The sequence below is a fragment of the Bufo gargarizans genome, chromosome 4 (assembly GCF_014858855.1).
Source record: "Bufo gargarizans isolate SCDJY-AF-19 chromosome 4, ASM1485885v1, whole genome shotgun sequence".
NCBI classification, from domain to species: Eukaryota; Metazoa; Chordata; class Amphibia; order Anura; family Bufonidae; genus Bufo; species Bufo gargarizans.
Genome location: NC_058083.1, coordinates 303,802,776 through 303,817,611, shown reverse-complemented (window position 1 = coordinate 303,817,611; position 14,836 = coordinate 303,802,776). Strand labels below are relative to the sequence as shown.

Sequence of the window (14,836 nt, the reverse complement as noted above, 5' to 3'; positions counted from 1 at the left end):
GAATTGACCTGCGGTTTGCTGCGATCGCCGATATGGGGGGTTACAGGACCCCCCTCGGCATTGTCCCAGAGCGCCTGCTGAATGATTTCAGCAGGCACGCTGTTCCGACCACCGCCCCCCACGCGGTGGTGATCGGATATACACAGGACGTACCTGTATGCCCTGTGTCCTTAAGTACTGGGACATCAGGGCGTACAGGTACGCCCTCTGTCCGTAACAGGTTAAGTGTACTCATAGTGACACTAGTGAAAGTAGCAGCTGTGGCAGCAGCAACTGCATTACAGTATGGAACACAATTAACATAAAGACAGAAAAAGTTATATCACTGGACTGGTGGTATATAGCCACTGTCAGCAATTGCAGATCTATTCATTGTCATTAGCTAGAGATGTAGGGATATCCTCACGGATCCATGTACCTGATTTATTTTGACATTGGCAATGTTTTGGACACTTGCACAGGACAATTTTGCCTGCTTGGGTGTTATGCTAACACAGTACAGTGTGTTGAATTAAAACTGTGATTTTTCTACCTATTAATTTAATCTACCTAAATAAATATATCCCTAAACGATCTCTGCAAATATGGCTAGTCTATGTCTGTAATTGGTGTCTTCCGTGGCATACACATCATCTCACACAGCTGAAAGGTCTGACAAAATATTGACCCTGATTGACTCACAGACTGTATGTGAGTCAATTAAAGTGTCTGTGGGTAAACCCTCCTCCCACCTAGGGTCATATAATCCTCCATGTTTTACCCTCCCTGCCCTGTTTACCTCTCATTGTCATAGTAAAATGGAGGGTTTAATTTTGGGCAATGTACAAAATGAATCAGCATCACTTTATTTGGCAATCAAATTTTCTGAAATTTGTAAAGAATGCAATCAATTTAGAATGTATTCACTCATCTCTACCATGTTCATGCATAAATCCTGATAGAATTCTAAACATTTGTATATGGGATTGCATGAATGATCAATTTTTTACAGCCCTTGACCAATCAGTTCTCATTGACGTCAGTGTTCATCAAAAGTCAAGAAAAACACACTTTAAGTAGGTTTTTCATATGCAAAAATGCCCCAGTTGTCTAAACATCTCTGCAATTAAAAATATTATTGTCTCAAACAATACTAATGTTAGTAGAGTACCTTGTACTTACAAGGTATAGTGCCTTATAAGAATACATAGAAAGGAGCATAGGAAGCATGCTAGATTCAAATTTATTTATTATTACTTTGTAGAAAGCACACCAAAAAAACAGGAAGAGCCTGCTAAACCTAAGAAAAAACAAGAATTGCCAGTGGAACCTAAGAAAGGTAATTAACATCACTAAGATATGCCAGCACTATATAACCATAGATATGGCCTAAAATACTTTTTATGCAATTGTTTACCAAAATGAAATAACAAAAAAAGTATATTTGCTTTGTAGAAACATCACTAGACCATAAAACAGAACATGCAGGGGAGTCCAGGAAAAAACAAAAAAAGCAAGCAGAACCCAAGAAGAAGCATACAAAGACTTCAGAATCCAAGGAAAAAAATAAAGAATCAGCACAACCCAAGAAAAAGCATTCTGAGTCAGTAGATTCTAAGAAAAAACAGGATGAACCAACAGGACCCAATAAAAAGCATGTTGAACCAAATAAAACACTGGCAGCAGAACTTATAAAAAGGCATACAGAGCCTGAAAAACCTGAGAAACAGCACAAGAAGCCTGCGGAAACCAGGAAAACAGAAGAAAGGTCAGCAGAACTGAAGAAAAAGCACAAGGAGCAATCAGAATCATTAAAACAGCATGTAGAGCCAACAGATATCATGAAAAAACATGATGAGCCAGAACCAAAGATAAAGAATTTTGAGCCCACAGATCCCAAAAAAAAGCACAAAGAACCAGCAGAACCCAAGAAAAGACAAGAACAGTCCACAGAACGGAAAAAGACACAAGAGAAACCAGAGGAGCATGTAGAACCATCAGATTCAACAAAAAAACAAGAAAAGCCAGCTGAACCAAAACAAAAGTATAAAACACATTTAGAGCCAGCACAACCAAAGGAAAAATATGGAGAATTAACAGATCCCAAGAAAAAGCAGGTGGAGCAAGCAGTGTCCAAGACAAAACCGGAAAAGCCAGCAGAATCCAAGAAAAAGCATGTGGAGCTATCAGATTTCAATAAAAAACATGATGAGCCAGAAAAACCTAATAAAAAGCATCAAAAGCCAGAAGAACCCCAAAGAACGCATGTAGATACATCAGAATCTAAGAAAAAACATGTAGAGCCAGCATCACCCAAGAAAAAACATGAGGATCCATTAGAATCAAAGAAAAAGCATGAAGAAACACCAATAACAAAGGCAAAACAGGAGGGGCCAGGAAGACCCAAGCAAAAACAGGAAGAGCCTGTAGAACCCATAAACAAAAATGAGGAGCCTTCAGAATGTATAAAAATGCATGTAGAACTATCAGAATCCAAGACAAAACATGAAGTGCCAGCAGAACCAAAAATAAAACATGAAGATCTAGTAGAACACATGAAACTGCATAAAGAGCTAGCAGAATCCAAGATAAAACATGAAGCGTCCATGGAACGAAAGAAAATGCTTGACACGCCAGTAGTACTTAAGAAAAAACATGATGAGTCAGCAGAAGCCAAGGAAAAGCAGAGAGAGTCATCAGAATCCAAGGCAAAGCATAAAGAGTCAGCAGAACCCAAGAAAAAGCATGAAGAGGCAGCAGAACCCAAGAAAAAACATGAAGAGACAACAGAACCTAAGAAAAAACATGAAGAGCAATCAGAGTCCAAGATAAAACATGAACAGTTAGCAGAACCCAAGAAAAAGCAGGTAGAGCCATCAGAACCCAAGGAAAAGCATTTAAAGCCATCAGAATCTAAGACAAAACATAAAGAGCCTGCAGAATCCAAGGAAAATCATGAAGGAACAGTAGAACCCAAGATAAGGCACAAAGAGCCAGTGGAACCCAATAAAAAACAGGAAGATTCTGCGGAACCCAAGAAAAAGCATAAAGAGACAACAGAACCTAAGAAAAGCTATAAAGAGCCACCAGAATCCAAGACAAAACATGAACAGCTAGCAGAACCCAAGAAAAAGGAGGTAGAGCAATCAGAACCCAAGGTAAAACATAAAGAGTCAGCGGAACCCAGGAAAAAGTATGAAGAGCCATCAGAACCAAAGAAAAAGCATTTAGAGCCATTAGAATCCAAGATAAAACATGAAGAGCCAGCAGAACCCAAGAAAAAACATGAAGAGCAATCAGAGATCAAGATAAAACATGAACAGCTAGAAGAATCCAAGAAAAAGCCTGAAGTGCCAGCAGAACCAAAGAAAAAGCATTTAGAGCCATTGGAATCCAAGACAAAACATGAAGAGCCAGCAGTACCCAAGAAAAAACATGAAGATCAATCAGAGTTCAAGATAAAACATGAACAGCTAAAAGAACACAAGAAAAAGCATGAAAAGCCAGCAGAACCCAAGAAAAAGCATTTAGAACCATTAGAATCCAAGACAAAACATAAAGAGCCAGCAGAACCCAAGAAAAAAGATGAAGAGCAATCAGAGTTCAAGATAAAACATGAACAGCTAAAAGATCCCAAGAAAAAGCATGAAGAGCCATCAGAACCCAAGAAAAAGCATTTAGATCCATTAGAACCCAATAAAAAATATGAAGAGCAATCAGAGTTCAAGATAAAACATGAACAGCTAAAAGAACTTAAGAAAAAGCATGAAGAGCCAGCAGAACCCAAGAAAAAGCATTTAGAGCCGTTAGAATCCAAGACAAAACATGAAGAGCCAGCAGAACCCAAGAAAAAGCATGAAGAGGAAACGGAGTTCAAGATAAAACATGAAAGGCTAGAAAAACCCAAGAAAAAGCTTGAAGAGCCAGCAGAACCCAAGAAAAAGCATTTAGAGCCATTAGAATCCAAGACAAAACATGAAGAGCCAGCAGAACCCAAGAAAAAGCATGAAGAGCAAACAGAGTTCAAGATAAAACATGAACAGCTAGAAAAACCCAAGAAAAAGCTTGAAGAGCCAGCAGAACCCAAGAAAAAGCATTTAGAGCCATTAGAATCCAAGACAAAACATGAAGAGCCAGCAGAACCCAAGAAAAAGCATGAAGAGGAAACGGAGTTCAAGATAAAACATGAAAAGCTAGAAAAACCCAAGAAAAAGCTTGAAGAGCCAGCAGAACCCAAGAAAAAGCATTTAGAGCCATTAGAATCCAAGACAAAACATGAAGAGCCAGCAGAACCTGAGAAAAAGCATGAAGAGCAAACAGAGTTCAAGATAAAACATGAACAGCTAGAAAAACCCAAGAAAAAGCTTGAAGAGCCAGCAGAACCCAAGAAAAAGCATTTAGAGCTATTAGAATCCAAGACAAAACATGAAGAGCCAACAGAACCCAATAAAAAACACGAAGAGCCAGCAGAACCCAAGACAAAACATAAAGAGCCTGCAGAATCCAAGGAAAAGCATGAAGGAACAGTAGAACCCAAGATAAGGCATAAAGAGCCAGTGGAACCCAATAAAAAACAGGTAGAGCCATCAGAATCCAAGGCAAAACATAAAGATTCAGGGGAACACAAGACAAAGCATGAAGAGACAACAGAACCAAAGAAAAAGCATTTAGAACCAATAGAATCCAAGACAAAACATGAAGAGCTAGCAGAACAAAAGAAAAAGGAAGTAGAGCAATCAGAACCCAAGGTAAAACATAAAGAGTCAGCGGAACCCAGGAAAAAGCATAAAGAGCCATCAGAACCAAAGAAAAAGCATTTAGAACCAATAGAATCCAAGACAAAACATGAAGAGCCAACAGAACCCAAGAAAAAACATGAAGAGCAATCAGAGTTCAAGATAAAACATGAACAGCAAAAAGAACCCAAGAAAAAGCTTGAAGAGCCAGCAGAAGCAAAGAAAAAGCATTTAGAGCCATTAGAATCCAAGACAAAACATGAAGAGCCAACAGAACCCAATAAAAATAAGGTAGAGCCATCAGAATCCAAGGCAAAGCATAAAGAGTCAGCTGAACCCAAGAAAAAGCACGAGGAGCCAGCAGAACCCAAGAAAAAACATGAAGAGCAATCAGAGTCCAAGATAAAACATGAACAGCAAGCAGAATACAATAAAAGGCATGACGAGCTAGCAGAACCCAGGAAAAAGGATTTAGAGCCGTCAGAATTTAAGATAAAACATGAAGAGCCAGTAGAATACAAGAAAACGTATGAAGGGAAAGTAGAACCCAAGATAAAGCATGAAGAGCCGGCAGAATACAAGAAAAGACATGAAGGCAAAGTAGAACCCAGAATAAAACATGACTTGTCAATTAAACATATGACAGGTAACACGATACATTATTTGACGGTACCCAAAATGTATTTTTATCCAAACATTTTGCAAGATATATTGTAGATAGAAATTTACTCATAGTTTACTCATGCTTTATAGAGATCTCATTGAAAAAAGCATGAGGAAACAATTGAAGCCAACAAAAAGCAAGAATATACAATGGAGCTCAAGAAATGTACAGTTGTAGCAAACGTCAGACAAACAGATATAATGCACTATCCTGACCCAGCCCTCCACTATGTGTTAAAGAAAACACATGAAAATGTGTGGCTGTATTTATCAGTTGAATTTCACTGTATGGTCTTTATTGAGCCACCACATGGCATCTTTGAGCAAATGCATTTATTTATAGTGTTCATTTAATTTAGCGATATCTCATTCAAATGACTCCTCTACAGCTAATCACTGCTACAGCGGTTGACACTATCAGCTGTTTTACTTAACTGACAGAACCACTCTGTGTGCTGGATAAGATCCACAATGTGTCTTGTCTTGGGTGGCTGCTAGAGTTTATTAAACTTCAGAGGCCTCCCAACACACAGTGCAACTTCCACCTGGTACTAGAGATGTCGCGAACATAAAATTTTCTGGGCGAAAAGCCATTGACTTCAATAGGCAGGCGAATTTTAAAACCCACAGGGACTCTTTCTAGCCACAGTAGTGATGGAAAAGTTGTTTCAAGGGGACTAACACCTGGACTGTGGCATGCCGGAGGGGATCCATGGCAAAACTCCCATGGAAAATTACATAGTTGACGCAGAGTTGGGTTTTAATCCATAAAGGGCATAAATCACCTAACAAGCCTAAATTTTTTTGAACAACGTGGTTTAAAACATCCAGTGTGTGTATACGATCAGGTATGATGTTGTATCGATCAGGTAGTGTAAGGGTTACGCCCGCTTCACAGACATTGACAGACCAAACTCCCCTTTTAATGCACTGCAAACAACCGCAAACAGTCCATTTGCCCAACCGCAAACTGCCCATTTGCACAAGGTTGGATACCAAGCTAGCCATGTCCTGTTGATGTCATTGAAGGTTTCTTCCTCCACCTAGCCACGTACAACACCAAGGGTCCCCGAAAGGTGAATTAAATTGATTTTTCGAACGGGGAGATGGTTAAAAAAACGCTGGCTCCCTCCCCTTTGTTTGAATACACGGTCACTGCGTCTGCGCCGTGCAATTTACTGTCACACCCGATATGAGTGGTATTTTCTGTAGTTCTATTCTCATCAGTTTAATCCCTGTTACGTCCCCAATCTGGGGTCCATTTATTGAATTGATTTTTTGAACGGGGAGATGGTTAAAAAAAACGCTGGCTCCCTCCCCTTTGTTTGAATCCACGGTCGCTGTGTCTGCGCCGTGCAATTTACTGTCACACCCGATTTGAGTGGTATTTTCTGTAGTTCTCTTCTCAACAGTTTAATCCCTGTTACGTCCCCTATCAGGGATTGCCTTTTGTGAAAAAAAATTTAGGCCGGGTACCTTCGACTGCCTTCACAGTGACAGACCAAACTCTGATATACCAAACTGAATTGATTTTAGGAACCGGGAGATGGAAAAAGCAGCTTGGTCGGTCCTCTTACTCCCAAATTGGGGCACAGCACGTGCATGGAGCAATGTGCTGTGACACCCTGACCCTATATGAGTGGTGTCTTAACTAGTATTATTCCTATCAGTTTAATCCCTGTTACATCCCCTATCCGGGGACGTGTGTCGAATTGATTAACCATTTTCGAATTAACGAACCATTACGACATTCTGAAATAATTTAGTTCTGAGCTCTGTACTTGCTTTGTATTGGAATTGATGGGGAATTTTTAAATTGTCTGCACTATTTCTAATAAACTATTAAGAGACTTTATTATGATTTTTTTATTTTATGTATTAAAAACCCATACAAAAAAAAAAAAAAAAGAAAAATAATGTTTTTTTCTATGAAAAATTATCCAGCCGATCGCTTTTAGTCTGATCATAATGAAGCAACGGCCTTATCATCTGGGGTGTGGCAACATTGCCAACACACTCATAGAGGTGATGATCGCTTAATTGTGATACGCAAGCCCCTTCACCACAACAAGGTACCGATCACAAAGGGGAATTGACACATATATGTGCCTTTTTTTTTGTTTTGTTTTTGCAGCCACAGTTCAGCACCAGAGGCCAGAAAAATTAGGCATGCATACATGCCTGAAAAATTAGGTATTGTTGCAGCCACTGCTGTAGCAGCGGCCGGAAAAATTGATGTCTTCCAGGCATACAGGTGACTAAAATATTGCAGCTTGAACCCTAGTTGGTGGCAGAGAATTCACGAAAGTCATCCGGTATGCAGACATTAAATACAGCAGCGTGGGGACCATTTTGAGGCCAAGGCATGTCATCAGGCCTTTTCTTAGTCAAACATATCCCCCACTGTCAGTCCCTTCAGGATCAATGCCTCATTCATCTTAATGAAGGTGAGGTAATCAACACTTTTTTGACTGAGGCGACTTCTTTTGTCAGTGACAATGCCTTCTGCTGCACTGAAGGTCCTTTCTGACAGGACACCTGAAGCGGGGCAGGACAGAAGTTCTATCGCAAACTGGGATAGCTCAGGCCACAGGTCAAGTTTGCACACCCAGTAGTCAAGGGGTTCATCGCTCCTCAGAGTGTCGATATCTGCAGTTAAGGCGAGGTAGTCTGCTACCTGTCGGTCGAGTCGTTCTCTAAGGCTGGATCCCGAAGGGCTGTGGCGATGTGTAGGACTGAAAAGCTCTGCATGTCCTCCATCAACAACACATCTGTAAAGCGTCCTGTCATTGCTGCTTTGGTCGTGGTAGGAGGAGGATTACTTTCACCTCTTCCCCAGTTAGATTCCCGTTGTGCTGTGACATCCCCCTTATAAGCTGTGTAAAGCATATTTTTTAGTTTGGTTTTGAACTGCTGCATCCTTTCTGACTTTCAGTAATTTGGTAACATTTCCGCCACTTTCTGCTTATACCGGGGGTCTAGTAGTGTGGCCACCCAGGATAGGTCGTTCTCCTTCATCCTTTTTATACGAGAATCCCTCAACAGACATGGCAGCATGACAGACCCCATTTGCACAAGTTTGGATGCTGAGCTACTCATTTCCTGTTCCTCCTCCTCACTGATGTCATTGATGGTCTGTGCTTCCCCCCAGCCACGTACAACACCACTGGTCCCAGATAGGTGACAACAACGAGCACCCTGGGATGCCTGCTGTGGTTGGTCTTTGTCCTCCTCAAAGCCACATTCCTCCTCTGACTCCCCTTCCTCATACTCCTCTTGCAGTGTTGCCGCAGGTCCGGAAAGCGATGATGACAAGGCTGTTTCTGGTGGTGATGGTGACCACAACTCTTCCTCTTCACGCTCATCTACAGCCTGAACAAATGGGATGAGGTCGCTGATGGTGCCTTCGGTGCGACTGACTAGGTTTGTCACCTCCTCAAAAGGACGCATGAGCCTACAGGCATTGCGCATGAGCATCCAGTAACGTGGCAAAAAAATTCCCAGCTCCGCAGAGGCTGTCCTAGCACCCCGGTCATACAAATACTCGTTGACGGCTTTTTCTTGTTGGAGCAGGCAGTCGAACATTAGGAGTGTTGAATTCCAACGTGTCGGGCTGTCGCAAATCAAGCGCCTCACTGGCATGTTGTTTCGGCGCTGAATGTCTGAAAAGTGCGCCATGGCCATGTAGGAACGCCTGAAATGGCCACACACCTTCCTGGCCTACTTGAGGACGTCCTGTAAGCCTGAGTACTTAGACACAAAGCGTTGTATGATGAGATTCAACACATGTGCCATGCACGGCACATATGACAACTTGCCCAAATTCAATGCCTCCAACAAATTGCTTCCATTGTCACACACCACTTTACAGATCTCCAGTTGGTGCGGAGTCAGCCACTGATCCACCTGCGCGTTCAGGGCAGACAGGAGTGCTGGTCCGCTGTGGCTTTCATTCAAGTCAACCCCAAGACATCTGTAATGACCGGTGTCGCGCACAGGGAGGAAAACAGGGAAAGCCCTGCCTAAGGGAGAGGGAAAGGTGGTGACCCCTAACTCACCTTGCGGCTGGCACCTGACTGCCCTGACGTCCCTAGACGGGTTCCTCACCCGTGCGGCGATCACGTGCCTAAACCCTGGCTTTCCCTGAAATGAGCCCTAGATAGTGAACGGGCCGGTGGGATCGCTAGTCCTCACCACTGCACTAAGAGGGAAACACCAGGGAGAGGACAGACAAACACAGACAAACACAAACACCCAGGTGGACGACAACAATAGTCCACAAAGGTCCAACAGGGATCCGGAGGGTAGCGTTCTGAATCAACAGTCAGAGAACGCAGCAACACAGCTCCAGTGGGTCAGGATAGATGTCCAGGCAGGAAGCTCTATCTCTGGCAACCAGAGAAGTGTGAGAGAGGAATATAAGGAGGCTTGGGAGTGCTGGACAAGGAACAGCTGAGGAGAAGGAGCTACGGATCCCTGAGTGAGCCAAAAGGGTTTGCAAAGCAAACCCAGAAAGCTACCATAAGGAAAACAGCCCTATCTTAAATAGAGCGTGCAGCCAACCGCTGCGACTTCCTGAACCCGGGTATAACGGAGTCAGGCGTGGTTCTCGATACCCTCGTGACAGTACCCCCCTCTCTACGAGGGGCCTCCGGACACTCAGGACCAGGTCTCTCAGGATGAGAGGCATGAAAAACCCAAACTAACCTGTCGGCGTTTACCTCAGACGCAGGAACCCACATTCTTTCCTCGGGACCGTAACCTCTCCAATGCACCAGATATTGAAGAGAGCGGCGGACCCAACGAGAATTAACAATTTTGGATATCTGAAATTCTAGATTACCATCCACGACAACAGGAGGGGGTGGCAGCGGTGATGGTTCTAGAGGTGGAACATATTTTTTGAGTAACGACTTATGAAAAACATTATGAATTTTAAAAGTCTGAGGTAACTCCAGGCGAAAAGCCACGGGGTTGATGATGGCTACAATTTTGTAAGGGCCAATAAACCTAGGACCCAGTTTCCAAGAGGGAACCTTCAATTTAATATTCCTAGTAGACAACCACACATAGTCATTCACTCCTAGGTCCGGACCTGGCGACCGTCTCTTATCAGCCATGCATTTGTATTTACCTCCCATATTTTTCAAGTTAGCTTGCACCTTCTGCCATACCGATGAAAGAGATGACGAAAAACGTTCCTCTTCGGGAACCCCAGAAGACCCCCCTCTTTGAAAGTACAGAATTGGGGATGAAAACCATATGCACCAAGAAATGGTGACTTGCCAGTGGATTCCTGACGACGATTATTTATGGCAAACTCAGCTAACGGTAAATATGATGACCACAACTCTTGGTTTTCAGACACAAAACATCTTAGATATGTCTCAAGGTTTTGGTTGGTTCGCTCAGTCTGTCCATTCGACTGAGGATGGAAAGCTGAGGAAAAGGACAAGTGTACCCCCAAACGGGAACAAAAAGCTTTCCAAAATTTAGAAATAAACTGGGTACCCCGATCCGAAACAACATCGGAGGGGAACCCGTGAAGCTTCACGATTTCACTGACGAATACCTGAGCAAGAGTCTTAGCATTAGGTAGTGCGGGTAACGCAATGAAGTGTACCATTTTGCTAAACCTGTCCACTACTACCAAAATCACTGTTTTACCCGCAGACAAAGGTAAGTCAGTGATAAAATCCATTGACAGATGTGTCCACGGTCTATTGGGAATAACGAGTGGTAAAAGAGACCCTGCAGGACGTGTATGTGAAACTTTTGCGCGCGCACAGGTAGAACAAGAAGACACAAAATCCAATACATCCTGACGCAACCTTGGCCACCAAAAATGACGAGACAATAGCTCCAAGGTTGCTTTACTACCCGGGTGCCCAGCAAGTGCCGAATTATGATGTTCCTTTAATAATTCGAAACGTAGGTTCAACGGTACAAACAATTTCTCTGAGGGGCAAGAGACCGGGGCGTCCCCCTGGGCCTCTAACACCTTCCCCTCCAAAACAGAGTGTACCGCAGAGACAACCACTCCTCTTTGTAGAATGGGCACCGGATCACTCACATTACCCCCTCCAGGGAAACAACGAGATAGTGCATCAGCCTTGGTGTTCTTTGCCCCAGGACGATAGGTAATAACAAAGTTAAACCTGGTAAAAAATAGCGACCACCTAGCCTGTCTAGGGGTGAGACGCTTAGCTGATTCGAGGTACAGGAGATTTTTGTGGTCCGTAATCACAGTGACAGGGGTGGACTGCCCCCTCTAAGAAGTGGCGCCACTCGTCAAACGCAAGTTTAATAGCTTAATAGCTTTAATAGCTAATAGCAGTTGTACCAGTTGTACCGAGGTGGGTGTTGGATTTCCCACGACTCAGTTTCTTTTGGCATAGGTTGCAAATGGCATGCTGTTATCAGAGGCAGACACTCAAAAAAAATGCCACACTGCTGAGCTTTGCAATGACGGCATTCTGGTGGTGGCAACAGCATGCGTTGATTGGTCTGGCTGACCCTGGGTGCTGATACATGCTGTCTGACTGTGCCACTAGCTCCTTGCGACAACCTCCCCTGATTCCAACTCGTCTCCTCCTTCTCTCTGTCTCTCCTTCTGAACTTTCCCCCTCTTCTTCTTCTCTTCGAGCAGGCACCCACGTGGCATCCACGGACACATCGTCATCATCAACCGCTTCACTTGTATCTGACACCTCAGCAAAGGAAGCAGCAGCGGGTACAACATCGTCATCATCATCACACTGTACATCCATGTGTGTAATGCTGCCTGACTGAGACATATCCCTGTTATCTACATGCCCTGGCAATAATGGTTGTGCATCACTAATTTTCATCCAACTGATGTGTAAATAACTCCTCTGAGGGATCAAGTGAAGCGGCTGAGGTGGCTATGGTGGTAGTGGTGGTGGTGGCGGCGGGCAGGAGAGTGGTAACTTGAGAGCAGGTGACCAAAGCTGAGCTGGAGGAGGACGGTGCATCAAGGTTCTTAGCGGAAACTGTTGAAAAAAGTCCTGTGTAAGCCAGTCAACTATTTTCTCAGAATTTTTTGGGTTCAGGGAACGTGGCCTTTGAACTCTGGGCATTATTCCAGGGCTAGTGGAAATCACAGCACCACGACCGCCCCTGTGGGGTGGCCTTCCTCTACCTGTCATTTTTTTTTTAGATAAGTGGTACTATGCGTGCAAGGTACTGTGCAACCCTATATGTACTGTGCCACACACTGGCTTGCGACTGGGATTATATCACATAAAAATAATAAATAGATATTTTTTTATCTACAAGATATTTGTGAGTGACACCCTGTAACGGTATCAGTGGTGGCCTAGCCAGTGGCCACAGTACAGTCTGTGGGCCAGACACACACTGGTTTGCAACTGCGATTATATCACAGAAAAAAAATTATTGATTTTTTTTATCTACAAAGTATTTGTGAGTGACACCCTCTAACGGTATGAGTGGTGGCCTAGCAGCAAGTGGCCACAGTACAGTCTGTGGGCCAGATACACACTGGCTTGCAACTAGGATTATATCACAGAAAAATAATAAATTGATTTTTTTTATCTGCAAGGTATTTGTGAGTGACACCCTGTAGCGGTATGAGTGGTGGCCTAGCCAGTGGCCAAAGTACAGTCTGTGGGCCAGACACACACTGGCTTGCAACTGGGATTATATCACAGAAAAATAATAAATAGACTTTTTATTTATCTGCAAGGTATTTGTGAGTGACACCCTGTAACGGTATGAGTGGTGACCTAGCCATTGGCCACAGTACAGTCTGTGGGCCAGACACACACTGGCTTGTAACTGAGATTATATCACAGAAAAATAATAAATTGAATTTTTTTATCTGCAAGGTATTTGTGAGTGACACCCTGTAGCGGTATGAGTGGTGGCCTAGCCAGTGGCCACAGTACAGTCTGTGGGCCAGACACACACTGGCTTGCAACTGGGATTATATCACAGAAAAATAATAGATTTTTTTTATCTGCAAGGTATTTGTGAGTGACACCCTGTAACGGTTTGAGTGGTGGCCTAGCCATTGGCCACAGTACAGTCTGTCAGCCAGACACACACTGGCTTGCAACTGGAATTATATCACAGAAAAATAATAAATTGAATTTTTTTTTTATCTGCAAGGTATTTGTGAGTGACAGCCTGTAACGGTATGAGTGGTGGCCTAGCCAGTGGCCACAGTAGAGTCTGTGGGCCAGACACACACTGGCTTGCAACTGGGATTACATCACAGAAAAATAATACATTTAATTTTTTTTATCTGAAAGGTATTTGTGAGTGACACCCTGTAACGGTATCAGTGGTGGCCTAGCAGCAAGTGGCCACAGTACAGTCTGTGGGCCAGACACACACTGGCTTGCAACTGGGATTATATCACAGAAAAATAATAAATTGAATTTTTTTTATCTGCAAGGTATTGTGACACCCTGTATGAATGGTGTGCACACAGTACTGTCTCTGGGCCACACAGTCACTCACTGGCTTGCAACTGCGATTATACAAACAAGCAAACAAAAAAAAGCAGACTGATGTACCAGCCCTAAAAAGGGCTTTTTGGGGTGCTGTCAGGGCACTGTCCTTACAGCAGATGAGTCTGTGGACACAGAAGTTCAGAACACTGCCCTAGCTAACGCTTTCCCTATTCAATCAGCAGCAGCTACACTCTCCCTCCTCTCACTAAGAAAGCAGCTTCAGAATGAATCTAAAATGGATGCTGTCTAGGAGGTGGGAGGGTTTGGGAGGGAGGGTCTGCTGCTGATTGGCTGGAATGTGTCTTCTGACTGTGAGGTACAGGGTCAAAGTTTGCTCAATGATGATGTATAGGGGGCGGACCGAACATCGCATATGTTCGCCCGCCGCGGCAAACGCGAAAAAGCTATGTTCGCCGTGAACTGTTCGCCGGCGAGTAGTTCGGGACATCACTACCTGGTACGCAGAGCAGGACTGATAGTTAAGTAAAACTGTGGGCATAGGAACACAGTAGTAAATAGATTACGTCAGATTGAGTGGATATTTGCACTTATTTAAAAATATTCTTTAAAAAAAGAAAAACCTCTGTAGAGTCCCACCCATTTTTTTTAATAACCAACAGAGCTTAACTTGACAGCTGAGGACTGACCTCAGAATGGGAAGGTCCTTGGTTATTGGCCTCTTCCACCCTAAAAATATTAGCCTGAAGCCACCTCAGAAGTGAACCACCACATTAGATGGTCCTCTGAAGAAGGCAACCTGGCTGTTCTTGGCACCCCTGAGGTATTATTTAGTGAGGTAGTAGGGGGTTCCATTTCTTTCCTGGGAAGAAAAAAACCCTCAATGGCTGACACTAAGACCCATTTATAATAAAGGCGTGTCTGTCACACATTTCCATTACTAATGCAGCAATAAATTGTAAAAAAAAAAAAACAACAAAAAAAAATTTCTTTAATACA

General features: G+C 43.3%; 1 protein-coding gene across 1 annotated transcript in view; it reads left to right on the top strand.

The window, feature by feature from the left end:
• LOC122935391 (titin homolog) overlaps nt 1–14,836 on the top strand; it is an 848,771-nt gene that overhangs the window by 511,517 nt on the left and 322,418 nt on the right. Inside the window, exons 48-49 of the mRNA XM_044291163.1 lie at nt 1,244–1,318; nt 1,435–5,361. Of these exons, the coding sequence (XP_044147098.1) occupies nt 1,244–1,318; nt 1,435–5,361 (4,002 nt within the window). The remainder of the gene's footprint in view (nt 1–1,243; nt 1,319–1,434; nt 5,362–14,836) is intronic.